Source organism: Oryzias latipes, chromosome 9, assembly GCF_002234675.1.
Source record: "Oryzias latipes chromosome 9, ASM223467v1".
NCBI lineage: Eukaryota > Metazoa > Chordata > Actinopteri > Beloniformes > Adrianichthyidae > Oryzias > Oryzias latipes.
In genome coordinates, this window is record NC_019867.2 from 6,962,981 (window position 1) to 6,990,360 (window position 27,380).

Sequence of the window (27,380 nt, forward strand, 5' to 3'; positions counted from 1 at the left end):
CCAATAAAAGTATTTGTGTTTGCATATGTAATTATGACTTGTTTAAATTTCTAAATGTATGTGTATTTTTCTTGAGTTTTCCTCTGCACATGGTTTAAATTTATGCATAGAAAAAACAGAAAAGTTTCCATTATATCACACTTCTTGGCTTTTTTCTAATCATTTTCTTAAATGTCAGCATATTTCTCAGAAATACTTTTTTTTTTTTTTTTGGTCACACATTGAGCACAACCAAAGTAAACCAGATTGTTGCTAAATTCCATTCAATTCAATTCAATTATTTATTTAGCCCAATATTACCGCAATAGTCATCTTAATGGGCTTCATATAGGCAATTGTACAAAAACATGTAATCAGTCATAAAGTACAATAGGTAATTAAGGAATCAAGCAGATTTTTTAGAAAACATGTAACTCAAAACCAAATTTGTGAATGTGTGGTATGCCATACTTGAGCCATTAGGGTGTTACTTCAAATCTGCAGCTAACCCATGTCTATTACGTCTTTTTCTTCTTTAAGAAAATGGTCAATTTAAGCATTCAAGCCAAAACAAAAGAAAGATTATGAATCACTTACATGAAACAATATAAAACATTCAATTAAAAAAACACACAACACCTGAAAAAACCTTGATTAAAAAAGTGCTGCTTCAAAATTACCTTTTTACAATAACTGCAACCACATTACCTAATTCCAGGTACAAGAAAAGTAGAAATAAGCTGTGTCAGGGATATTTTGCATTATTCTAAGCAAAATACTTTGTTTTAAGCAACAAACATACCTACAGTATATTGCAGTACATTTTTTAAATATATTTTAATAAATACATTTTTTTCTTTTTTTAAATATACAATTTATTTATCCAAATATGTAAAAGGGGCAGAGTTTTCTTCTTTCTGTTCCCATTAATTTCCCTTGTATTAGAACTTGTGCAAGATCTTTGTTGATTAGTTGAAATGAAAACAAATAAAGAAATTAAAAAAATGTGAAAATTGTTCTTTGAGTTTTGGAGATCATCAAAAACTAAAATGTGTTCTTATAAAAAAATATATATCTCAAACAAACCTGAAATGCAGAATTTTCCTTGATATAAATATAAAATATGTGCACAAGCTCTGTAACTTATCGCTCACGCAATAAATCTTTGGCAATAAATGCATTAATAATGCTTTAATGTGATAGTACATTGAAATTCATATGGGGTTGATAGGAAAACACTTGCATTTTCTAAGTGGTTCCTTTCTAAGTTTAAAAGTTTGAAAATAGAGCGAAATCAACATCCACTTGAAAAATGTAACATCTCCATCGAATCTATGAATTCGTTTTTGTTGTTTTTTTTCCCTTTTTTGTTACTTTTGTGCAAAAATCAGCTGTTTGGTTTTGTTTTAAAATTATATTTCCTCATTTTATTGATAACAAGTTCCACCTTTGTTAAGATTCTATCAGTAGTTGTTTGAAAACTGTTTTCCATCTTTAAACAAAGCAGATTTGAAGTGCAATTGGGGGTGGGAATTAATCAATATTGAAACGTAAACTTAATTTCTTCAGCTTTTTGATGGCTAAGTCAAACTAACACGTTGTAGTGTCTTAAGATGAGGCTTACCTTGTCAAAATCAATGGATTTTAAGCTTTAAACGCTTTTTAAAGCATGTCATAAATAAAACACGCCTTTATTTTGAAGACCTGAGGGGCGGAAGTGTGATGTGCCATCACGCCGCACCTGTCTCCAGAAGTGCTGTACCTGTCCGCCTGTGCTGCTGGCCGTGGTGCTGAAACTGTGACGTACAGGACTGTCGTTCATCACGCATCCTCTCATCTCTACTGCCATTTTTTGTGCTACTTTTTAACTTGCTAAGCAAGGGGGGGTCTCCGCGTTAGCAGGAGGTGCAGACAAAGGAGAGAGAGGCAGTGGTATTGACGGACTGCTCCTTACCCGGAGATTTGGGGTCTTCTTTACAGACAAGAGGCTGCTACCTGAAAGGCGATACCATGTCTGACTTTGACAGCAATCCGTTTGCAGACCCGGATTTCAGCAATCCCTTTCAGGTGCCTCTCTCGGCCAGCCGACATGCTAACAGATGCTAGAAACCCCATTGAGGCCAGTGATAATATAGCATTCGTGCTAATAATGTGTTAGCTTGAGTGCTAGCTAGAGGTGTTCAGAATCAAAATAAAACCATCATTGGTCTCCATATTTATCCCATATCACTCACGCGTAGAGAGACTGTTTTTTATTAGGGAAGACATTACAAATGTATAGTTTTGTATTTTTTTCTGCTGGTTTTGCTCAAAGTCTTGAGATAAATCAAATGTTCAGTCGAGCATCATTGGCATTGTTGACGTGTGCTAGCAGGGTTACATTAGCTTAAACAACATATTTGAGCGTTTAATTTAGATTTTTTTTAAGTTGACTAAAAGCTAATCTGGAAATGTTTCAGATATCCCAGAATATATTGAATTATCTGTGATGGACGCAGGTGATGATGATTAAAACATCTGATAAGACTGTCACAGCAGATCATTTACATGTATTTGTTTACTGTCAAATGCATTTAAAATAAAAGTGCATTCGTTTCTTGGAAATCTACAAAAAATTGGTTAAAATATGAACCCCCACGTGCAATAATGACAATCAAAACCAGGCTTTTTATGGTAATAATATAATAAATGTGCTTTTGTCAAATGTCACTTAAAAGCAACAGGCAGTTAACCTTTAATAAACCTTTATTTTTACATAGAAAACCCTATCAATATGTGATTTAACTGGTACATGCAAGAGTAGTTACTTCGAACTTTTTCCACATAAAATCTGACAAAAAAGAAAGAATGGGCTGTATGTGCTCCGACACAGTCAAAGCATCTTTTTAAAAACCTTTTTTCAGACATCTGATTTCCAGTCAGACTTCCCAAAAGAAGTAGTTGTTTTGTTATGATTTTGTGATTTAACTGTTCCAAAAAGCAGGTTTGAATAACTAAAGATTAAATTGGAGCATTTATTAAATATTAGTTTAGTTTTTAGTCTTAAATATGTAGCCACATAGTCCCCACCCCAAAAAAAATGCAGATTTGTCAGGAAGGGCATCCGGCGTAAATTGAATTTGCCAAAAGGTGAACAACAAGTTTAGTTTTTATTCAAAAATTCAACTAAATTGATTTCTTGAGGAGGGATTTCGCAATCAATTTAAAGTTAATGTAAAGAACTTTTAACAATATTTCAGATTATGTGTTGAACTCAATATTAATTTAGACTAGCACATTTTTAGTAAATTGAGCTTTCTAACAACACATGAATGTTTTTTTCTTTGTTTTTTTTTTGTATTAGTAAAACGTATGTATCTACGATTGGATCCTTTTGCAAGGGCTATATTCATATCTCCGATTAATCCCAGTGAATCCCTGTTTTGATTTAATTTGATGGTGCACGTTCTCCTTGCCATCCATTCTTCCTCATAGTGTGATCACAAGTCAATTATTTGTAAAGTTAGAAGACACTTAGTGTTATTACCAATTGTAGTTTGCTCAAAATTAGTAAAATACAAGACTTAGTTTGAGATTGTAGCCTTTAACTCCTTAAATCCCTGACCTTTCTCCCCTGTAGGATCCCTCTGTGACCCAAGTGACCCGATCTGCCCCTCCTGGGGGTCTGGAGGAGTACAACCCCTTCACAGACGCCAGAACGGTCGGCTTAAGTAGTAGATTTATCATTATTATGAATAGCGCATAAATATATTTGTCCCTCAGTGAGTGGCCTCATTTTACCCCTTCTGTCTTGCACTGAGGAAGCATGATTGTGGCCTAATCGCAGCTTCTCCTGCATAAATTTTGTTCTGTATTACCAGTATGATTGCAATAAATACATTCTGTACTGCAGGCAGCACCTGGAAGCGGCCCCAAATCTGCTCCAGCACCTTCCCAGAACACACAGCCTGCCATAATGAAGCCCACGGAAGAGCCGCCAGCTTACACACAGCAACAAACTCAGGTATGCACCAATACACAAGGAAAAAAATCTCTTTATTTTTTCATTTAATAACACACCGGGATTTAGATATTTAAAAAGTAACGGTTTTATTTATTTGATTGAATTGACAAAAATGTGATGTACTGCTGATAGAGATGTTCTTACTGACATTTTCCGTTAAAAGATAGATGGTCTGATAAACCCAAATTACATTTCTGAAAAATCTGCAAAATTGGCCCAAAGAGGCTGTATCAGTATTGTTTCCTTGAATACAGGAAAAAAAAAATTCCATCAATAATTTGAGTCTGGCTCATGAGTTTGACCATGACTGAACACAGATTTAATGCTTTGGTATGAATATAAAACAAAAAGAAACAAGATTAATAATAAGTAGGATTTTAGAAATTGCTTAGTTCTTTCCAACAGAAAGGCTAAAGCTACATTATTTTGTGCCCAGACATATATATATATATATATATATATATATATATATATATATATATATATATATATATATATATATATATGTTTGAAAAGCCTCCATTAGCTATTCATATTCTTTCATTTTTACTACACATTTACATGAGTTGCATGTGGTTCATTTTTCCTCTTTTCTTTCATAAACTGTGTATTTTCTGATGGCCCATCAGCGGCGTACTGAGGTACTTTTTTTTAAATCTAATATTTCCATTACCCAACTTCTTTTACCAGTAAATGTATGCGTTACTATTATTTGACCTTCACTTTGCAATTGTAGAATTGTGAACATTAGTAATGTGACCTTTCCTGTTCTTCCCCACCTCAAACCAACTCCATTTAATTTACCCAAGCGGACATTGCTCACCTATGAGCTATCTGTCCTGTAGCAGACAGATGAGTGTTTTGGGTGTTTCTGTGGCAGGACCAGGCGCGTGCTCAAGCCGAGCTCCTGAGGAGGCAGGAGGAGTTGGAGAAGAAAGCCGCGGAGCTGGACCGTCGGGAGAGAGAGCTGCAGACACACGGAGCAGCAGGTCAGTCGGTCTGCCAGGTTTCTGCTCTAACCTCCCAGCACTTCATTAATCTGAACGATCATTACTCATAAAAGCAAATCTCATGGTGTGTTACCACAGTAACAGCATTTCATTTTGTTTTACACGCTCTCAATCTAGGTCAGCTAAGAGAAAATATTGTTAAAACTCATGAATGGAGATACTCTTGAGAACCAACAACCCTCTTGACACTGTAAATACAGAGATGGCATTGAGTTTAATGTTGTTGTCCCAAAGTTTTGACCCTTTAGTTTTGGTTTAAATGTATGAAGTCAAATCAGGATAATCTTAATGTAAATTAAAAAAAAAACAGATTAAAAAAAGTAATAATAATAGAAAATTTGAAAGCAATTGTGAACTTGAAAGAATTATATTTTTTTAATTAGTGCAGGAAAAAATTAAAATTTTAAGAAATACTGCATACTTGAACAAAACAAAACTGCCACCAAATGCAAAAAGAAATCTCGTAAATTTACGGCTTAAAATCTTATAAATGTACGAGTTTTTTTCTCGTAAATTTACAAGATAAAATCTCGTAATTGATTATGACTTAAATTTACAACATAAAAGACGTAATTAAATTATTTTTTTTGTAAACTGGCCCTAAAACTCTGTCGTACTAAAGCTCCTACGTAGTTTCGTATTCCAAAGTTTTGTTTCTGGACAGCTTTTTTTTTTTTCCTTTTCCCATTTTTCTTCTTTTTTTTTGCCCAATTTACAGTTTCAAGTCCGAGTTTTTAATATTGAGCCTAACTTTTCTGGGGGTGGGGCTTAGAGTCTTTTGGCTACCAGGACATGATTGACATTGGGTGATGCAGGTCATCATGATGTCATTTCCGCTGCAGAACAGCATCTGATGTTGGCGCCGCCTGTGTCATCCCTCCTCTGATGTACCAAGCTTTGAGAATGTGTTACCACTGCTGTACACCACATCCAATATATCCCTGATGTTTGCTAATCCTAATGTATTTGCTGATCAAAATATTTCCACCTTAAATAATGACTCGATAAGTAGTTTCACCTTTTCAACAGCTAGTCTAAGTTTACATCCTTCCGAGTCTGTTTAACTCTGAAATCTTGTCCCCGCAGGCCGCAAAAACAACTGGCCTCCACTTCCAGAGAAGTTTCCCGTTGGGCCATGCTTCTATCATGATATAGCTGTGGACATTCCCGTAGAATTCCAGAAGACCGTAAAGATTATGTACAACCTTTGGATGTGTAAGTGGTCAACCAGTGTGGCCCAAATCATAGGTTTATTATTTTCTGGCTTTTCATGAAACCTTTACACTTTGTTCTCTCTGCCAGTCCATGCAGGCACACTTTTTGTGAACATGTTTGGCTGCCTGGCGTGGTTTATTGTAGATGCGTCCCGTGGCGTAGATTTTGGCTTGGCCATGCTCTGGTTTCTGCTCTTTACTCCATGTTCTTTCATCTGCTGGTATAGACCGCTCTATGGTGCATTCAGGTACAAAGAAACACAAGAACAATACTTTAATTTTTTTATTTTTTTTTTTAACAAAACAGATGATCGACTTACAGATGGATAAAATGTGTAAAAGTGCTAAAAAGTGTTTGGACCAAAGGTATTTTGGGTGTTAAATTCTTCTAACTCTGTTTTTACTGCAGGAGTGACAGCTCATTCCGCTTCTTTGTCTTCTTCTTCATCTACATCTGTCAGTTTGGAGTTCACGTCCTACAAGCAATTGGCATCACTGGCTGGGGAACATGGTGAGTTTTACAATTTAATGTCGGACGTAATTTTAACAAACAGGGCCAAAGTTGGCGCTTTGTTACTTTAAGCTTCAGGATTGCGAAAAAAATCGGATGTCGTTTGGTCGGAAATCAGGCCTTCGGGTTTAAACTTAAACTTTGTGTTGAACGAATTAAAATTCGCCGTAGATTTTCCCTAAACGCCAAAGTGGACGCTTACTTCAGAGGCGTTTAAGGTATGATGGGAAAAAAAAAAAGCGGAAAAAAAATGACAAAACCGTCATTAAAATGGTATTTTCTAAATCTAGAATATTAAACATGAATATAGTGTGTGTGGAGCTTTATTACTAGCATAACATTAGAGTCAGTGGCTGCATATTATGCAAGGCGGGTTTGGTGCCGGAGAACAACTGTCACAGTGAATCCATAGTTTAAGGAAGACTTTCGCTCGAAATAGGAGATTCCTTTTTCTTTGAGGTCACTCTTCCTCAATTTCTCAATGGCTCTTTTCTCCCCAAAGAAACTTTCCAAATCTTCTTTCCTTTTCGGCTTTTCCCATCAGGGGTCGCCACAGCAAAACAACCTCCCTTTCGAGGAGGAGTCGCATGGTTAACTTGGCAATGTTTTACGCCGGATGCCCTTCCTGACGCAACCCTCTCAATTTATCCGCGCTTGGGACCGGCACAGAAGCAGAGAAGGGAAATAGGCAAAGAAACTTTCCAAATATTTTTTAAAATTAATTCTGTTAGCTTGGGGCTCTTAATTTAGCAGTTGGAGCAGCTGCTTTAGGAAGGTAGCAAATATACGTAATATAATATACGTGACCGAGGCGAAAGACTTCACATCTGTCAAGAGTGTGATGGACAGAATTTAAAACTTCCTTCAACATTAGAAAGTAAGCAAAACAGAAATATTCAAAGTTGTTGTTTTTTTGTCTGCGGCCCGGTACTAAGTGGCCTGAGGGTTGGGGACCACTGCTCTATGAGTCTGTTCTGAGGTTCGCTCATGCTGATTTTGGTTTTTCCAGCGGCTGGATCGCAGCTCTGACTGGTCTGAACACCAGCATCCCAGTTGGCATCATCATGTTGCTAATTGCTGCTCTGTTCACTGCTCTGGCTGTGGGCTCACTCATTATGTTCAAAAAGGTAAAAACTCACAGAACTGCTGACAAAAGTGCAGCTTTTGGAAAGAAAATACCGTAATTTCCGGACTACAAGCCGCTACTTTTTTCCTGCGCTTACAGCCCTGCGGCTTATTCAGTGACGCGGCTAATTTATGGATTTAATTGGCGGCCGCCATGTACGTATTTTCAAACTCAGTGAATAATTTGAATTCTCTATCTAACACCAAGCACGAGGCATTTTTATTCAACACACCTCTTAGCAGCCAAACAGCATGGACTTGACTTCAGGTCTTAGACACTTCAGTCATGGTTCAACAAAACGAAACACGCATGCCCGGCCGCATCCCAGAATCCTTTGGGGCCATTAGACCCAACGTGCACGTGATCGCCGCTACATTATGATGAAGCTTTCAAGTTAAAAGCAATCGTTAAAAGCAGCGTAAAAAAGTCCACCGTCACCAACGTGTTTGGAAAAGCCGGTTTGCTGCGTGACGGAGAGAACAGCGCATGGAGTGAATTTACACTTTTGCTTTGAAAAACTCACAGCCTCCGTGTGAGCTGGAGACATCTTCTCCTGCTGATTGAGCTGCGGGGCCGATGGCAGTCTGATGGCTCCCACACGTAACAACGCACCCGCCCCTCATACACAAAACGTACAGTTTTAAGTCCGATTGCTTTGCACAGAAATGATTTGCTCCGTCCACCGGCGCAACGGGGACGAAGTGCTCCTCCTTGAAGCTGCCCTGGCCAGAGGTGTCGGAGTAGATAGGAAGGGGAGACAAGGAGCGCGCGGGGCGGGAGCGGAGCGCAGAGGCGTCCGCGGAGTGCAGAGGCTTCTGAATTCTGACGCACGCGCCGCACTGAGGCGCGCGTATCGCGCTGAGGCGCGCGCTTTTCAGTCGCCGCTGCTTTATTTTACCGTTGTGTTTTCTAACCAGTCCTGTTACTCCCATAACGCTGCCGCGACACAAGCGGAAGGAGAGCTTTTCCCGTTCACCCCTCCATGCACTGCTGCTACTTGCTAATTCTTAAACACGTACAACAGAATGGCGAGCCGGGCGTTGGCCCCGCCTTTAGCCCCTAAGACTCATGGGAAATGTGGAATCACAGATGTAAATTTCCTCATTATAACTGAGGGATGTAATGTTGATTATATGGTTACTGTTTGTAATTTTATGTTAGATACCTAGATTGTCAATAAGTAAAAAAAAAAAATGAAATAAAAACACCATAACTGAGGGACTTGTGAACAGAATATAGGTCCATGCTGTTTGACAGGTGTCGATACACTCAAATACGTGACCCAGAGGCAAAACTGGCACCACCCACAATGTGCTAATGAATTGCACCCACTCTGGGATACTGGGCGTGATCTGTCAGGATGACAATATCGGCTATCACATGCGCGGCTTGTACTCTGACGCGGCTTGTGTATGTATAAAAGCAGTCAAACACGTGAATATGGGTGGTTGCGGCTTGTAATCGGGTGCGCTTTGTAGTCCGGAATTTACGGTACTCAACAGTGCACAAATGTGTGAATACATATTCAAACGCTTTATTGTGGGGGGGAAACTAAAAGCTAAAAAAAGTAACATTTTCCCAACCATTTGTTTCTCCTTTTAGGTGCACGCGTTGTACCGAACTACTGGTGCTAGTTTTGAGAAGGCGCAGCAGGAGTTTGCCACCGGCGTCATGTCAAACAAGACGGTTCAGACTGCAGCAGCCAACGCTGCAGCCAATGCTGCTACCAATGCTGCTCGCGGGGCCTTCAAAGCTCATCCTTAAAGACAGAGATGGCAAACATTCCCACACAGCTGCAACTGTAAACACACATTTTGTCATAAGGGAGGCACACAACTCTGGCTTAAATATTTTGAATGTCAGAGGCTCACACTGTCCTTACTAACTGGTGAGTAACAGAGATTGGCCAGAGTTGTTCATCCTCTCTAACATCAAACACCGGTTCAAAAGCTCCCATCTCTTTTCCTCGCATTGATTAGGTAGCGATGTGCTGTGAGCATGTGGGGTTTTATCTCTCACACTCTGACTTTCCGCTCCCTCTGACCTCTTGAGGTGATCACATCAGGCCTAGATTGCAGCTCTTGGATTCCCTGTTTTTGTCATGACTTTCTGCCTGAAGAATTCAGTGTAGCGTAGTGAAACAGTGATAATCCGAACATGGTGGTTGGAACTTCGTTCCTCGTTTTCTAGCTGTCCACCACAGTGCGTGTGTGGGTTTCTGTGCAAATGTTTCACTTAAGAAAATCCCTACCTTTTTTTTTTTTTTTAGTTATCCAGCACTTTGACGTTGAGATCGGAAAGGTAAACCATACCCTCTGTAGATCTGTGTTTCTATGACGAGACAAATACCATTCTCCCAATAGTAACAGTTATTTCATAAATAGGAATCTGTTGCTGTTTCTCAGCAACACCTCTAACTTGATCAGCTGTTCTTTAATCTACGCTGGTCAGGCTCGCCCAGCAACTTCAGATTGAAAGCATGACAGCATGTGCGGCCCACCTGAGCTTCAGTCATTCAGTCCACTGCCTTTCTTCAGGCTACTCAAAGTGGCTTTTTGGGGGAATGTCTGCCTAACTTTGTCCCTCCTTTTCCTGTTGGAGATGACTGCATGTTCTAACCGCTGTGAGATGAAAGTTCAACTCTTGGTTTTAACAGCTTGACGTGTTTGACATTAAAACTGACTGTATTTTTATTTCTAATTGTGCACCCATTAACCCTTCTACTCTTTTTGCGTTTTTTTCTCATTCATATTTTGAAAAAATGAATGCTGCTATAGATTTTGAGCTTGTTGATTGGCTCCTCCCGCCGTCACATTTCCTGTTTGGAGTTTATAATAATCTCACACGAAGAGGACTGAGCTGCCTTTTTTGACAGATGACCTGAACATTAACAGAGCTACAGTCATGATTACTCTGCGTCTACGGAGAGGTAAAAACACTAATGCTGTGTAAATGTACCACACACAATTACTGTTTTGTAGCCAAAATGAACATTAAAAGAACCAAATCCACATCCAGTGATATCACTGTAACACTAACTGATGTGCTGTTTCAACCAGAGGTGGCTGGTTTTTAAAAAAAAAAAATTTTATTTTACTTGAATAGACTTATAATTTTAAACAGTATGTCTAATTCACTGCAGTGGGTTGTCATAAAGTTTGGTTCTATTTTCATATTTCGAACCATTTATTCTAAAGATACATCATAATGTCGATACAATATCTATGTCTATAATTGCATAAGAAGGTAAATATTGTTAACAGTGTTTATGCAGAAATATTAAACATTTTCAGAAACAACAAACTTCCTGTCTGCAGTGGTATTAGCATCAATCAACCTTTGTGCATAAAAACATTTAACGAAAATTGAAAAATGAGAAAGAATTGATGTTCTATCTTCAATAGAGAAAATAGGTTTAAATTTTCCAAAATGTCTGCAACTTGCAAAATATTAACTAGTATACATCAGTATTTATTCTAGACATCAGTCAAAGGCTTGTTGATAGTAAAAAAAAAGATCAATTCTCTTTTACACTGTCACCATGTCTAGAAATACCAGTTTGTTTTTTGCAGATTCCATAAGATTTAGTTCTAATGATAAAACTGTTATTCAATTATTTTGTTTTTGCCATTCATTTTTAACTCTCGAGTAAAATATTTGAATGAGTATGTTGTACTTCTACTTATTTTTTAAGTAAAGCTACTCCCAAATACAATTTTGGCCATCCGACCCGCCTCTGGTTACAACAGTGTAACAAACTGTACAGACTACCGTCACTTAAGGCGGCTTTGATAGTGTCATTTAATGTACACCTAACAGGTGTGGCTGTTTATCTGTGAAATGATCCCTAAAGTGATGGGAAAATGAGGGTTGGCTTTTATTTTGAAAAGTGCAGCACACATTTGTGCTTCTAGTGCAAGTGTGAAACGTGTTTTGTTTTACTGTTATTTATGGTCTTATTTAAGTTGTTGCATTTCAGTTTTCTTTGGTTGTTAAACATTATTGGGTTTTGTAACGACATGGTCATAGCATCAGCTTGGCTGCAAACAGACTTTGTCCCGCAAAAAGTGTGCTTGTTGTATGCGAATGTTTGAACACAAAATGTCTGAAAGAATAAGTTCCCTAAAGTGTTATTCTATATCCTGAAAAGCTGTGAGAAATCTACCAAATGTCCATATGGATTTTTTTTCAAATCTTCCTTTGTGATGTGTTCCCCTCCGTTTTACTGCTTTAGGCTAGTGAAAAACTTAAATTCACCTACAAGATCACCTTGTATTTGTTCTTAAAATGATTGTTATCCCAAGCCATGTCACGGTGGGTATTTCTCTTCATGTATGTGGCAAAGTGGTCTGCAGTACAGGATGTGTTTGGAGGTTTGCTGACATCAAACTCAGTTTTCAACTTGGGACGATATTACTTCACTGAACCAGAGAAAAACCTCATCCGTTAGGGACACCTGTATATTTTGTATAGTTTGATTCCTGATATCAGTCACATGTAAAAAGAAAATAATCCTCCTTGTCTGGCCTTTGTTGCATGTGAAATAGTTTCAGTTTTGTATATTTATGGTATTAACATGAAATAAAATTTCAATGAAATATTTGCAGACCTTACTTTTAGAAACATTGTCTCTTATTTACACTTAATAGAATAAAGAATCACATTAAAATCTTTCATCTATATTTTGATGTTTTGTTATGTTAAACTTTAAGTGCCAACGTTTTTTTAATTGAGTACAAAACTAACACCAAAACCACAAAGGAAAAACAATTTTGACGTCTAGGAGTTATTGCTCTGTAATACTTACTTGCTACCACTAGATGTCAGTGTTTCCTCTAAAAACCAAGGTACAGCCAGCCGGTTTTGGAAAATAACCCACCTGCAGTCTTTTAAATACCTCGTTTTTCTGGTGATTGAGGACACATATTAGGAAAATTATGCTTAAAATTGCATTTCTGAGTATTTCTTCTTTTTAAACCAGATGAAAAAAGGCCATTTGGAAAAGCTTGTTTGTGGTCACAAGCTCCCTGCTCCGCTCCATTCTGATCTATCCACTTGCAAACAAATAGATCTACATCTTCATTTTCCTCGTCCACTCTGGCATATAAACTGCACTGCTAAATAGCACCACAATTTCTCGCCATTCTTGTTGCACCAGTAATGTCAGTTTGGGGTAGTGAGGGGCTGTAAGCCAGCATGAGAGCATGTAAACAGAGAGCTCACAGCAACAGGAAACGGATGGAATTGCTTATCGCCAACTGTCCTTGAAAGCAGCAAGGTTTTTTTTTTTTTTCATTATTAATATATTGGCTAAAAATGATAATTATAATTAAAAGACCACTGGGAACATTTTTAAAATAGATCAAAAGATGATCTTAGTGGGTCTTTAAATGCAAAAATATTTCAGTCTCTCATACATATAGCATCACATTAAAAAATAATTCTTGTTATTGCAACCAAGTGGACAAAAACAGTTCAATGTCTGAAACCTTTTACTCTTTCATTAAAAAACTGAGGCAGAAATATTGCACATCTCATCTACAACAAAAAAAAAGCACAGGAAAGGCTGCATTTAAAGTGACATATGGAGCAGTAAAGTAATCAGATATTTAGCAATACAAAAACCAGGCAGGTGCAAAAAAACAAACAAATATGAGGTGCTGTTTGTATACAAAAATACTACAAAAGTAATAATTTTTGGAGGGAAAATCAGCTCTAATTGACCCTAAACAAATTCCAAAAAACAACGATGTAGCAAAAGTGATACAACTCTGCACCAATGCAGCACAACCTTAGTTGCAATGCAAGGCACACATTCAGTTAGAAAAGCTCAAAGCCCCAAATCTACCATCTCTTCTTTCATCTTTTCCGTGTTATCAAATCATCAATCAGCCCATTTGGCAGAAAAAAAGTGTTTTGAAGTGAGCCCCCAGCTTCAGAAGATGCACTTTAGGAAAATGTAGGATTCTCAGGAGTTGATACTTGATTACAAACAGATGACGTCTAAGCAGTTGTAGGGTCTGTTGGTAAGAATGTCTGCTTATGATTAGTGGTTTGCAGGTGAAGCACAGGGATTAAGATCATTATGAGGCTATAAACATCCACAGCATCTTACCAGCAGTACGTGTTCTGTCCTTGGTCACAACACTGTTATTCACTAATTGAATTCATATAAGAACAGTGGTTTATTTTAGATAAAAGTTTGCATTAGAAAACAGTCTGTGGGAACTTGACCTTGAGATCCAGACAGTTATTAGTTGTTATTCCTCTTACGTAGGCCTTAGCAGAATTTTTCAAAGGAAGCTTGCAAGACTTTGTCAATCGACTATCTTTTATTCAACCCTCAGAGAAGTGTTCATCCTCACTGACTGAGACGTGTGGGACTCCACTTCAGGCAGCTCTAACTCAGAACAGGCAGATCAGACTTTTGCCCTCCTCAATCTCTTCCTGAACCTTATCACTGGAGGTGGCGATCTCAGCCTGTGCAGACAGGACGGCACACAGAAAGGTAGCCAGTGTTCCTCCTATCGCGGCGTAGAAAGCCCAGCCAAGGGAGCAGTTAGCGGGCTTGAAGGGTGCAGCTTCAGCGCCACAGTAACCAATCACCTTTGGTGATCCCCAGCCAGCAGGGTACAACATGAGGCCCACCATCAGCAACAGACCTGAGGCAGAGATATGGAGAGAACACACGGCAAGATGAGCGGTTTTATTCACACAAAGAATGAACCACAGAGCAGAAAAAGACTGCCAGGAAAAACACAGTGACTCAACGGTGGTAAAGATTGCATCAATTTTTTAGTTGACGAGGTTTAGACTTGTGATACGAGGACACAAACAGCTGGTGCCACCCCTTCGGTCTTAAAACATGAGGTCAAGCAATGATCTAATGCTATCAAAATCCATTTAAAAACACACCTGTGAGAGCCAAATGTGAAAAACAATTACAAAAACAACTAAAAGAACTTTAGCTGCTAATTTTACCATTATACTGTGATGAATTTGGAGAAAATGTTCTACAAACTAGCTAACACATTCGAATTGTCTTCCTTAAAAAAAAACATTTTATGAGCAAATAGTACTACTTATTGTTATCATATTTTTAGGGGGAGATTAAATTGTGTAATATAGACAGAAGGTTAGAATCCGTGCTTTAATTTTATTCCGACAGTAAATCATTCCAGGACAACAGATCCGACATGTCCAAAGTCAGGCCCACATTCAGGTTTTCACAGGCCTGCAGACTCATGTCATGGAAGCAATAATATGTCACCCTCAGCACTTTCTGAAAACTATGTGTACAATTTTTTACTGTGATTGGCTAAATTCTGTTTTTCTTAAAAAAGTTAATTTGCATGTAATTTCATTATAAGGGTTCAAAGAATACAGGCCGATTGGTTGGCTTTCACACATTTTCACCTCACCAAATCTGGCCCTCCTTCCCAAAAAGTTTAAACCCCCCTGCAGTAAATGTCACCTTTCAGTGTTATTTTGCTTGTTCGTTTAAAACTTAAACAAAAAGGACAAAGCTTAATTAACCTAAACAAGTTAAACCAAAGTGTGTTTGTGGAGGATCTTGGTCTCACCTGCAATAGCCTGGAGCAGTCCGCAGATGTTAAATATGCTCTTCTTCAAAATGCTCTGAAAACACAGGCTGAAGATGGAGATGCAGGCCACGAGCCCCAGCACAAGCGTCCCTGCTGCCAGAAACAACATGGCAGCCTGCCAGAATCCACTGGCAACTTCCCCAAAAGTCCCAGCGTAAGGTCCACAGCTCACCCCGACGACGCGAAGGCAGCGGCTGTAGAGGCCAAGCGACGGTCTGTATTCCCCGGAGTCCACTCCGGCCCCGTTCACTTCAGAGTCTGAATGAGGAGGTCCCAGCAGCCAATCGGGGCTCATGAAGGTGATGAGTTCAGAGAAGGCCACCACAATACTGAGCAGAGTCCACAGCATGGAGCGGCACGTCACAATGACATGACACATGGCGTTTGGTCTCAGACGCTTTAAGGCCAGTCAAACAAATCCTCAAGTCTCTTTAAAACAAGATGGTGAGGTGAGTTCCTCGCTCCAATCTATGTGGCTGATCTTATTCCCCTCTCAGGACAGCCTCTCCTTTCCCTCCTTCTCTTTGATGAAAGATGATGCTCCCGTCGTTCCAAACAGCTACAACGCTCTAAAGCAGCTTCTTGTAGTCATGGTGCCACCTGAAACCTAAAGGGCAGACATAAGAAAGTTAAAGAATTAGTCAAACTAGATGCGTGCACAGACAGGAAAAAGCCTGATGAATCACAAATCTTATTCATCGATCTGTGGGATTTTCTATTTCTACTTTTTTTCTCATCTTTTCCATCTGCAATTATCAAGCTTTGAGAAAGGTTTTAATGAATGCAGAAAAAGTCACAAAGAATTTAAAAAAGTCATTTTTTGGGTGCTGAGTTTTATCAGTAAGACAGCAGCCTGGTGCATGTTGGCATCACGGATCAGTGCAGAGCTTTGTTGCAGCATGCCACATTTAACAAGAAAGAGTAGAGCATGCCTGATCCTCAGAACTGTAAATCACACAACAAGGGCTGCGTTATCCATTCAAACAAATACCCCATCATGTGGCGTTTAAGGCCATCTGCTTTCACTTTGGAAAGTCTTCAGATAACCATTCAGACACAGAGTCCTCTGTACTTTTGTGATACTTCTTAATGCTGATGTCGCCATAACAGTAATATTTTGATATTCGGTCCAACTTTTTTTCTCTACTAGCTGATGTGAGAAGTTTCTGCCAGCAGCTTTCATCTCAGAGTTTCTTGAACATAAGAGGCTTCACAGATACCTCTGATGTCACAAAAACCCAGAAAGTATGTGCAGGGTTTACACTGGGATGGGATAACTCAAGAGAGGTCTATGTTTTTTCAGAAGACTATGATATCCATCTCTCACATTCAGGTACTAACAAGGCCTGCAGAGGGAAGAATTCCTCCGTGTGACTGGTTATGTACAGACATGAAAGTCGATGAATTAACTTTGCAAACACTTTGCCTTTTCCTTCCTAAAAGACAAACTGTTTACAACTGAAACAACAGATACCCAAATAAATAAAAGTTTGAATTACAGCAAGTTTTTTTTTCTATGTCAGCGTGGGAGTGCAAAAGCTTAAAAATCAACTTTAACATTCATTGTAATTCAGGCAGTGTGTTGCAGCGTGTTCACACCACAGGCTCACATTACAATGACAAAGCAAGTTTCCACAAACCTCAAGCCAGTAAAAATGGAAAAGAATTCATAAGCCTGCAGCTTGATTTTCATTTATGTCATCTCATTTCACAATCCTTGTCATTTTGTGTTTATTATTATCTAAAGAAAGCAGATAATTTATCAATTTGTTGAAAATCTTTTTGAAATCTTCTCAACAGGAGGACAATTCTGATACTTATTTTGGAAATAAAAAGCCCTCTTTGGTTCCTTGACTGTTCTTCCTCCAGCATCAAAGACAACAGTACCAGACTCTCTGAATCTGGATGATAGCGCACATTAGGGAAATAAGAGGCTTTTCAAGCTTCCCATGACTCCACCGATTCCCTCTGTATTTCTAGGCAGAACAGACAGATCAGTATCTCATTCAAGAGGAGACATTATTTGACATTTTTTGCATACTTTACTGGTTTGTTGTAGGTAAGTAAGCCTCTCCAGCCTGGACAAGTTATATAGGAATCATAGATTAGTCTTTAAAATGTTGATAAATAATCTAAGGGATTTATTTCCAATGGCTTCTATGAAGACATGCTGAGCTCCAAATACCCTAATGCAAATAAAAGAAAGTATGTGTACTTTTTCTTTTTTCCTTAATGACAACAAGCCAAGCTTTTGTGAAAAGTCACCTTTAAGAGTCAATATAAAGGCTTAACCAGTCTTGTAAATGTATACATTTCTTTTTTATGGATTTCAATTCCTAAAAGCAGATGCATCTCTCAGTGTCAATGCTCCAACTTTCACTAAATCTGTCATCTTGTTGAGGATGAAAAGTTCAGCACATAAGCATTCATTAGGAGCTTTAAATCACTCCAGTGACCTGAGGGGGGAAAAAAGAGGAGATTGTGTTACAACAAAACTGCTGCTCCAGCCTCTATTCAAGGTCGTGAATCCTCCCACCATGTCTGAGGAGAATGGGCTCTGACGCTGAACAATGTCTGATACAATCTGACTCATTTCAAGGCAAAACGTTGGGTTTCACTGGCCACGAAATGAGAGCATAATCTTATTCAGAGATTCTTTTTAAAGTTGAATGCCAATTCATGAACCAGAAAACTGCCAAAGAGCATAAATGCAAAGGCATGGCAAAGACATCAAAGCACCAGGTATGTGATGTGAAACTGTTCGGATGCAGATGTGATTCTCTTCAGAAGAATTCTGACCTACTTTGTTGTATTTTGTTGTTTTTATACAACTTTGCCTTATTCCCATCAAGCAAATTTAAAAGTCCATCCTGGGGCCTCTTTTGTTTAATCTGCACATGCTTCCTTAAGGCTGGCTGAGACAAGGCAGCAATCATTTTGACCACAATTATGCAGATGACACTTCAACTTCAATTACATTTCATTCACATCAGGTGAATCTGGATCGGTGGATTCAGTGTGTTGCTGAATTCAACACATCACTGAAGGGATCAGAACTACTTTCTGCAGCTAAACACAGACAAGATAACACAGAAAAGAGAGACAAGCATCATGTTTGGCCCAGAGAAACAAAAAAAAGAGTTTACAGACAGGCTCCACAGTGGCATCGTGGTTAGCCCTCTCCCTTTACAGCGTGAACCCTGGTTTAACCCTTGTGCTATCTTAGATGACCCCACCCTTACATTGATGTGTTATTCCCACAATGACAAAGGTGGATAAAGGTGGAAAGATTTCATGTAATCCATGGACACCAGTGAGGATCACAAATCATTGAAGAAAAAAGGTTCAACACACTGTCTAGTGGGTCTAGATGACCCAACTCCAAACATTAAAGTGCCCAGGATAGCACAAGGGTCACATTCCGGCCGGGACCTCTCTGTGTGGACTTTGTATGTTCTTTCCATGCATCCATGGATTTTCTCCAGGAACTCTGGCTTTGCCCCCAGGATTACATGTGAGTGTGTGAGCGTGTAGTCCTGCAACAGACTGACTGGCGACCTGTTCGGGCTGTACCCCACCTTCACCCAAAAGTAGCTGGGTTTGCTTTCACAACTCCATGACCCCAAAAGGGATTCAGCAGGTTTTGAAGATGGATGGACAGACAGATGGATGGATCCATCCATCAACCTTCAATCTCTTTCTCTAAAACCTAAGTTACGTCAGGATTTTAGGTACATCATGGAAACAGACTTGGACTTTCAGATAGATGAAATCTATAACATTATCAGCATCTATCTTACCAGAAATAAAAGTGTTCTCTTTTGGACTTACTCTCTTATAATGTTTGTTCCTGATTACAGATGACATGAAACCTTATTCACAATAATTTGTGTGCAGTCTACATGAAATGACTCAGTTCACAATAAACAAAGATAGTTTTATTCAATTACAACTGAGTTGAGCCATAGCAGAGCATCACAGTTTAATGTGAGTCAAAAAGGAAGTAGCCTAAAATAAACAGGAAGAATCAGTGTCTTTCCCTTTGAAGATGATGTTCCTTTGGCCCAAACGCCATCACTCAGACAGGATTACAGCACGTTCATATCTGCAGGAGCGTGTTTGTGACTCTGGGGAGCAGTGGTTATGAGGAGGGGCCAGTCAAAAATACTAGCAGGTATTTTGAAGTGGCTTAATGTGGTTGAAGACAGTTTAGGGAATTCCTTCTACTTCTATCATGGTCCTTGAGTTTATTTCAGGCCTCTCCCCACATCGGGGCTTCCCTTATCATTACCAGTTTCCATTCAGCAGCCGCTACAATGGTTTCACTCCACATGAGGCACTTCAGCACAGCTTCACTGAAAAGATTCCGTACACTTGTTGATGTGTGCAAACATCTTCCCAAACGTTTTGCTTATATCTGCCAGGTTTAAAGCTGAAGTGACTCTGTGAAGCGTCACTTTGCTGCTGATTACAGTCTATCCAGGCTGAGCATGGCGCTGTCTGTTAAGACTGCAGTGCCCGCAAATTAGCAGCTCTGCCCCTTCAAAACACAGAGAAGGAGCCTAAACATACCTTGTTGAAGTAGTCAGGACGCACCTTGTGAGCCATCCTGGAGTCTTACAGGAAATCTCCTCGCTCGTCCTACATGCTTTTGTCCTTCAAAAGCATACAATCAGAGGGTAATGAGAAGTTTATTCTCCTTTTCTGCAGGGGTTTCCAAGAGAGTCATAGGGAAATTAGTAGGACCTGTGCATCTGACTGATCTGCACTGCAGCTTTATGTTGCTGCCAGCATGTGCATGCTGCATTTATCAAGTACTACTGTGATGTTTAGTGTGCAGAAAGGTCACTGCATCCTGAGACCGATGAGAACTTTCCACTTGTTTGCTGGTTGTTGAACAGAACTCTAGGAAAGTGCTTTGGCAGAACAGGTCAGTCTTTTCTTTGTGTTGAAGTGACCCCTGAGGGAGGAGTATTTTTACACTTCACGCCACATCAGACACTCGGAATTATGATTTATTCAAAACTCAGTCATCACGGTAAAGTGGGTGAGAGGTCTCTGCCTCCCTGTTGCTTCTAAAATATTTCCTGAAGGTGTCAGATCTTTGTAACTGCAGCTCTCTTCAGATTTTATTGCCAAGGCTGAACATTTCAGGAATATTGTTTAAACAACAGATATGGACCCTAACGCATCCCACAATGCCCAGCAGCCCCAACAGAAACCAACACTTGTCACACACATGCATGCAGTGAGACCTAATGCCAACACACACACGGTTTTCCAGTCATTCCCAGCAGTCTCCCTTTTCCTAGACAGATTTAGAAAAACAGCTATCAACACAAACCTAGCGCTGGCAGAGCAGTCTGAACAGCAATAAACTTATCTCTTAATAAACAAAAATATCAGTTTCGGTCAAAGCCCCAGACAAAGCTCCCCATTAGTGGCAGAAGTGGGTCAGTCAGTTGGCCATAGAGGAAGCCGCTGAGGAGTAACTGTAGAGTAATTGGTCTGAGATATCAGCAGCGGTGCTGGTCGCATGCCAAGCTGCTGAGGTAATGAGTGCAGGCCAATACAGCTTGATCTGAGGGGGTGGACTAGAATGAGGTGTCAAGGTGGGTGGGTGGGTGAGAGGTCCAGGGCATCACTGACTCAGACTTCTTCTTTTTTTTTTTTTTTTTTTACTTTATTGGGGAGAACTTCCAAAACAGAACAGTTAAGACACGATGAGAACCAATTCCACTCTTAGACATAAACCTGTGAGAGATGGCCCAAATGTTTTGGTGTCTCAGGAGAGCCTCTCAGATAGGATGACCTCCCACTTGAAGTGGTTCAACATTGCTCTATTAATGGACTTTCCTCACTCACAAGTCCTGAACCAGAAACCTCAAACCAAGGCAAACTGCCCCTTAAGCGCCTGCTCTGTTCTGGTTAGGTCAAACATCTGGACCAGCCATGAGGAACGCACTCAGACCAAAACCACAGAGAGGGGTGTTTCACCATCTTCTGTGTACTGAGCAAATCGTGAACCACTAATGACAATTCGATTTTTTTTCAGGTCTTCCAAAGCCAAAAAAGGAAAAAAAGGAACCAAGCATGTATTCCCTAAATAAAAAAATGCAATCGGTCGAGCTTAAGGTGAAATGAGGCACAAGAAAACAATGCGGCCTGAACTTCCAGTTAATTTTCCGATCAGGCTCCGCTGTCTTTTTTTCAACAGGTTTCTGTTCAGACACAACTCAGAGAATCCGATCTTGTGTTGACTTGAAAACTTTGATCACGGCTCATTTTTATCTGCTGAGCAACAACAACACCAATTTAAGTTTACCTCCAGGGAGCTAAAACTGATTTCAAATCATATTCAGCACTGGGGGTGGCATTGAAAAAAAAATATTGCACACATTGCTTATGAATTTTCATTCCAAATACCTTTCAAAGCCGCGCCTAAACACTTCAGGGTTGAAGAGCTCCACCTGCTCTCACAGTGTTCTACATGTCAAACGTTTTCTCAGAAGACAAGAGAAACACCAGAAAGATGAGTAAGGTTTTGGTAATTTACACAAAGCTCCTTCAGTTGCCCCACATCTAATAAAACAAGAGCCTCTTTTTAAAGAAACCTCTCATGCTAAGCATAACCATGTGAGCCGCCACTTTTGTTGCCCTCTATAAACACGGAATGATAGAGCTGCAAGAAGAGAAATGTTTCCCATGGATGGACTTTTACCACAAGTTGTGTCTCATAACTTCAGCCTGTGAGTGATGGGCGCCACCAAAAGCCTGTTTAATGCCTCAGCTAATTAAATTCTTTTCACAAACCCTGATGAAGCACTATAAAACAATTCAAGGACGGCGCATGATGACGGAAAGTACGCCAGGAGTTCTGAATTTTGTATACAACAACCAGACCGTCTACCCTAATGACACCAAGAAGACCCCAAAATGTAAACAACAAGTAAACGCTTCCCTTTGACAGTTCACCAGAAAATACACACACACAAAAACAAACATACAACAAACATACATCCATAAACTAAAAGGTGCCATGGCTGCGTTCACTCATCCGGGACATGATTGCATCAAAACGCATGACTGCTTCAGCAAAACGTTTCAGCCAGACTCCTAACTGTGTGTCTGTGTGCATGCCAAAAAAAACCTGGATAAAATCAGGGCTCTTCATTTGGTGAAGGCACACAAAGACCCCCCCCCCCCCCCCCCCCCTGACACACAACTCCCTTTTCAACTCTCAAAGGCAGCCCAGAAAGCTCTCCTTCACTCTCAGCGACAGGTCACCGTGGCCCCCTGTGGGCCTGCGGTTTCTGATGCACAAAAGCCTTCAATGACCCTTGTCTTTTTGTCCCTCAAAACCAGGCGCGACTGCCCGGCTCTGCTGCTGCTTTGCACCTGTTGTTTTGTCTTCATGGCTTTCTATGTAGGGCATTTCCATCGTCACACGTGCCAATGAGGCAGCATTGACTATTTTTGAGCAGATCTGACCACATCTGACTTCTTGCCTCATCTTCTCTGCAATAAGTGTAACATTTTCTCTAGAAACATGTTTTTCAGAATCTTAGGAAAATAAAACTTTGCTGCTTCCACATGCGAGAAGACATTTAAAGACTAAGATTTATCATTTTCTTGTGGCATTTTTTGATGATGGAAGACATCCATAGAAATATAAAAAAATTAAGCTTAAGATTGCATTTCTGAGTATTTCTGATGTGAATCAGGAGCAGATGAAAAAAATGCCGTGGACAAAGATTAGTATTAGTAGAAAATATGCTGGGCGGGCCACAAGCTCCCTGCTCTGCTGTATTCTGATGTACAATCTTAAAATAATTATCAATGCAATATTAAAGATGTAAGTTTTATGTCCTGTATAAGAAACATACTGTTGACAACCTTAAGCAGACCTTTTCCTCGTTCAAGCTGTTCGGCTGGGGAGCTCTGAAATTTCTCCCTGTTTTTGTTGCTCTGGTCATGTTAGCTTGGGGGTGTGATGGGCTGTAAGCTCGCAGGAGATAAACAGATGTGAACATGTGGATGATGGGAAGTCGGGGCAGCCTTGATTAGCACCGATCAGCACAACAGTCCTGCCCACATTTCAAAGGGCGAATCGCTAATGAACTACTGGCGTTCTGCAGAAACCATTTGTTTGAAGTCCCACACAATCATCTTTTGATCTACTGTAGAAGTGTTTCCAGTGGTCTATTAATTATGATCATGCCGTTTTTAGCCATTTTTTTTAAATGTCCCTTTCTGGGACATAGTTTCTACAGAGCAGCAGTTCATTAGAAATTTGCCTCAGAGTTTAGGCTGCCCCCCCTCCCCCCTTATGATTAACTAATAGTTTGTGTAACATTGTGGGAGGAAGTTTCAAGGCCAAGCCGTGTCTGTGTGTGAAGAACTGTATCATCAAACTAATGTATTGTGGCCTTTTTCTTCATCAAAGATATTTTTTCCTCCAAAAATCACATGACTTATTTACCTCTTTTAACAATTAAAAATCGGGACAAGGTCTTTGAAAATGTATTTTCAACCTCTGTGTAGAAACTAGTTTGTCTGACAGAAACATGCCATTCAAGAAAAACACAAAACAGTTTGAAAGTGCAAACAGGGAATTTAAAATGTTCTCCAGTTAAACCAGTAAGCTTTGTAAATGACAAAAAAAAAGCTTCTTTTTTTACTGGGTTAAAGGCAAACTTTGTTTTGATGAAAGTGAAGAGATCTCTTGCACCCATCACCTTCACTTGGCTCCCTCTGTGACATACAAGTCTGCACCTGCCAAAACTCATTCTGGGAAAAATGTCAGGTTTGGGTAATTACACTAAAGTTAACGCTAATCTAACGGCACTAAAGAACAATTCCTGGAATTTACTGAGCGTCTATCTTTTGAATTGTAAATGTCTGTTTACCCGTAGGTTGTTCAGCTGACAGATGATTTGTTCCTCTTAAACAGGGACGAATTTGTCCTTGAGCTAAGCTTGTATAAACACCCCAGATGTTTCTGGTTTTGTTTAGCTTATGATGTAGTACCACTTCCCTTCCTGGCCAGCTGAGTGCGTCTCAGGCCGAGAGCTCCATGGGTGGCTCTCACATAGATGGACCTCCTCCCTGTACTTCAAGGACAGAAGGTTGTGGAGGAAAAAGAGGGGAGAGGGCCGCTCTGTGGACACGTTTTAGGTCTGGACTTAGGACAAAGAGGCAACAAAAAAATGGTAAAAGTCGTTGTGTTGTATGATGCTATCCTACCACGTGTTGCATTTGACAGTGGAGCAGTCAAAACAAACTTCCCCACAAGTGGTAACATATAGGATTTAGTAATAAAATACCAGAAACCTTAACTGGAACTAAAACATTTTTTAAAAAAAAAAGATGCAAACACTCCCTAGAAAAGCTGCTGAAAAACTTTAGAACGTCACTTTGGCAGCCAATAGTTTGAGTAAAAATACTTTCATTGTATCTACAGACATAAATCAAATGAAATCCAAATGCCAGCCTCCACAACAGGGTCCACTGATGACCACAGTGTTCCTGCTGCACGGCCTTTTCACTTACCAAACTCTGCAGGCAGAAAGATGAGGTCGTGGATGTCTGCCCGGGGCAGCCCAGCTCTCCCAGCAGTCATTCACTGAAAAGCAGAGCCGTTCTTCAGGACGTTTTTCTCTTTCCATTCTCCCTCCTACAAAGCCAGCCCCCCATCTGACGTCTCCTGCAGCTCCAGTCCCTCCTCCGGACACCCTCTCCCATCCCCCACAACCCTGTCAGAAAGTACTGGAGAATAGCCTCCAAACATGCCATTCTTCCTTCATTTTGCTTTTAAAGTGCAAGAAAGTGAAGAAAGTGGTTCAAAACTTCATCTGGGGGATGAGAAACTTTACAGTAAAAGCATGGTTTCTTATGGAAACACAAACGTCTACTTATTTTATTTTGCTTTATTCTGAATTTTTGTGCCGGAAATGCAAAAACAGAAAAGTCAAAGCTTATGTACCTTTACTGCAAGTGTCTATCAGAAAGGTGGAGGTTGATCTGTAGAAGATCAAATGTAAGTTGGTGATTACTTGATGCAATGATTAAAGTCCCTATCAGATTATTTTTAAATCTGAATAGAATAGAATAGAATAGAATAGAATAGAATAGAATAGAATAGAATAGAATAGAATAGAATAGAATAGAATAGAGTCTTGATTGTCACTACACATGGTATGATGAGATTCAGGAACAGTTCTCTTTAAAGCGGGCAGACAATACAGAAAAATAAAAAGAATTTTAAAAAAAAGGCATTCCCAATGGTCTCTTATTTCATTAGTTCTTCAGATTTTCATCGCTGAGTTGTGGGAGCTCGACTCAACTTCCCATCATCCCTTTGTTTACACTCTCTCCCGCTAGTTCAAAGGCCCTCACAACCCAAACCTAACATTAATGCTGCAACAAAAGCGGCAGTATTGGATGTATCCAGCCAAACAGTTTGAGTCAGATTCCAGCTAAGACGAGGAAAACTAAGATGAATGCTGATCCATATGTCTCAAAGTAGACGGATCAGACTAGAGTGGAGCAGGAAGCTTATGGATTGCCGTTGTAGGTTCTACATTACACTTCAATCTTTTTTTCCAATAACTTTTTTCTGTCTCCTGCTTTAAAATAATTTGAATTGTGAAATACTCAGAAATGCAATTTTAAGATTTTTTATTTTTCATGTATGTCGTCCATCATCAGAAAAATGCCACAAGAACACAAAATGAGATCAGAATTGTATTTTTAACTGAATAATAGGAGAAAACCTGAGACAACTGAGGCATGATGTAACGAAGAAAGAAAAAACATACGATGACTGGAATTCCATTCAGGTGTGTTCAATGAACAGGTGATTAAAGGACCAGACTCAAAGATAGAACACAAAAATATGAATGAATATTAACTGAGAAATCGGCTTAAATGAAACAGCAAATCAAGAAGAAAAAAAATGCTACAGATCCTAATACAATGGGTGCACTTTTACTGAGACAAACTGCACATGAGACATCAACACTTACAGTAAATCACAGTAAGATTGTTTTTTTTATAAATCCGATGGGATTTTTAAAATCTTTGTAGATGTCTGTTTTGTAGAACTTAAAGTTGTTTTCAGTGACAACCCTGCTCCACTCAAAGGTTTGCACCAAAGCATGGTCCAATAGTTATTCTTGATTAAATCTATGAAATCTTTTCATTCCATATTCATTTAACAACTTGATCAAATCAGGTTTTCATTACTACTCCAGCCTTGTTTATGGAAGAAGTCATGTACATCACTGTGTTTGATATCCTTTTCCACAAGACTGACAGATCTTCCTTATTTCTTCATCTTTTCTTTTCTTTTTTTTTCTTTTTTTTTTTTTGGTGAGAGCAAAAACACCAAAGTACAGGGTTTCCTATCAAAAGTTTTTTTTTTTCATGGTTCTGATCTTTTTGTAATTTGCTTTGTGTTTGTCACTAAGCAACCTAAGCTCCATCAAATCCTCCCAACATTCCTTCATCATAAAGTTTATGTTTTTCTGTAAACACCATCAAAAAAAGAACAAATTTTTGAGGGGGCGAAAAGCAGCTTCTATTTCCTCTTTAGGATGCTGCACAGACTTTTTTTTTTGTATTCAGCCCTTCACGGTGCCATCCTAACATTCTTCACAGCTTCATGCCTCGTCCACAGTCTGCCCTGTCACTCACATGATGCCTCAGAGTCACTGTGTCATTTAGTTGGTCCCGCATTTGAGGCTTTCCACATACCGGTGCCGTCTGTGTGCATCTTCCTGGTGAGAACTCTGTAGGAGGCAGCAGAGCCTGTGTAGAGGCGTGTGGTCACGACGGCGCTCTGCTCTCAAGACTCTAGAAAACATTCCTGGCTGCAGGGATCTCCATGGGAAATGAACTGAAGAGACACAAACAGAGACAACTGAGCGTGA

The 27,380-nt window shown here is 39.6% G+C and overlaps 2 protein-coding genes across 3 annotated transcripts; one reads left to right on the forward strand and one right to left on the reverse strand.

The window, feature by feature from the left end:
* Positions 1-1,690: 1,690 nt before the first annotated feature.
* LOC101157947 (secretory carrier-associated membrane protein 1) lies at positions 1,691-12,456 on the forward strand. Of its 2 annotated transcripts, XM_023958290.1 has the most exons (10): positions 1,691-2,046; positions 3,599-3,679; positions 3,872-3,982; positions 4,612-4,623; positions 4,863-4,971; positions 6,079-6,207; positions 6,295-6,454; positions 6,616-6,717; positions 7,727-7,844; positions 9,446-12,456. In XM_023958290.1, the coding sequence occupies exons 1-10, from the start codon at positions 1,990-1,992 to the stop codon at positions 9,605-9,607; spliced, it is 1,041 nt and encodes a 346-aa protein (XP_023814058.1). In that variant the 5' UTR covers positions 1,691-1,989; the 3' UTR covers positions 9,608-12,456. The 2 variants fall into 2 exon arrangements, with proteins under 2 accessions (XP_023814058.1, XP_023814059.1); XM_023958291.1 differs by lacking the exon at positions 4,612-4,623.
* Positions 12,457-13,317: 861 nt separating this feature from the next.
* On the reverse strand, positions 13,318-25,129 carry LOC101158202 (LHFPL tetraspan subfamily member 2 protein). The gene is made up of 3 exons (XM_004072282.4): positions 25,000-25,129; positions 15,427-16,054; positions 13,318-14,505 (listed from the first exon to the last, which is right to left on the reverse strand). The coding sequence occupies exons 2-3, from the start codon at positions 15,824-15,826 to the stop codon at positions 14,249-14,251; spliced, it is 657 nt and encodes a 218-aa protein (XP_004072330.1). The 5' UTR covers positions 15,827-16,054; positions 25,000-25,129; the 3' UTR covers positions 13,318-14,248.
* Positions 25,130-27,380: the final 2,251 nt, after the last annotated feature.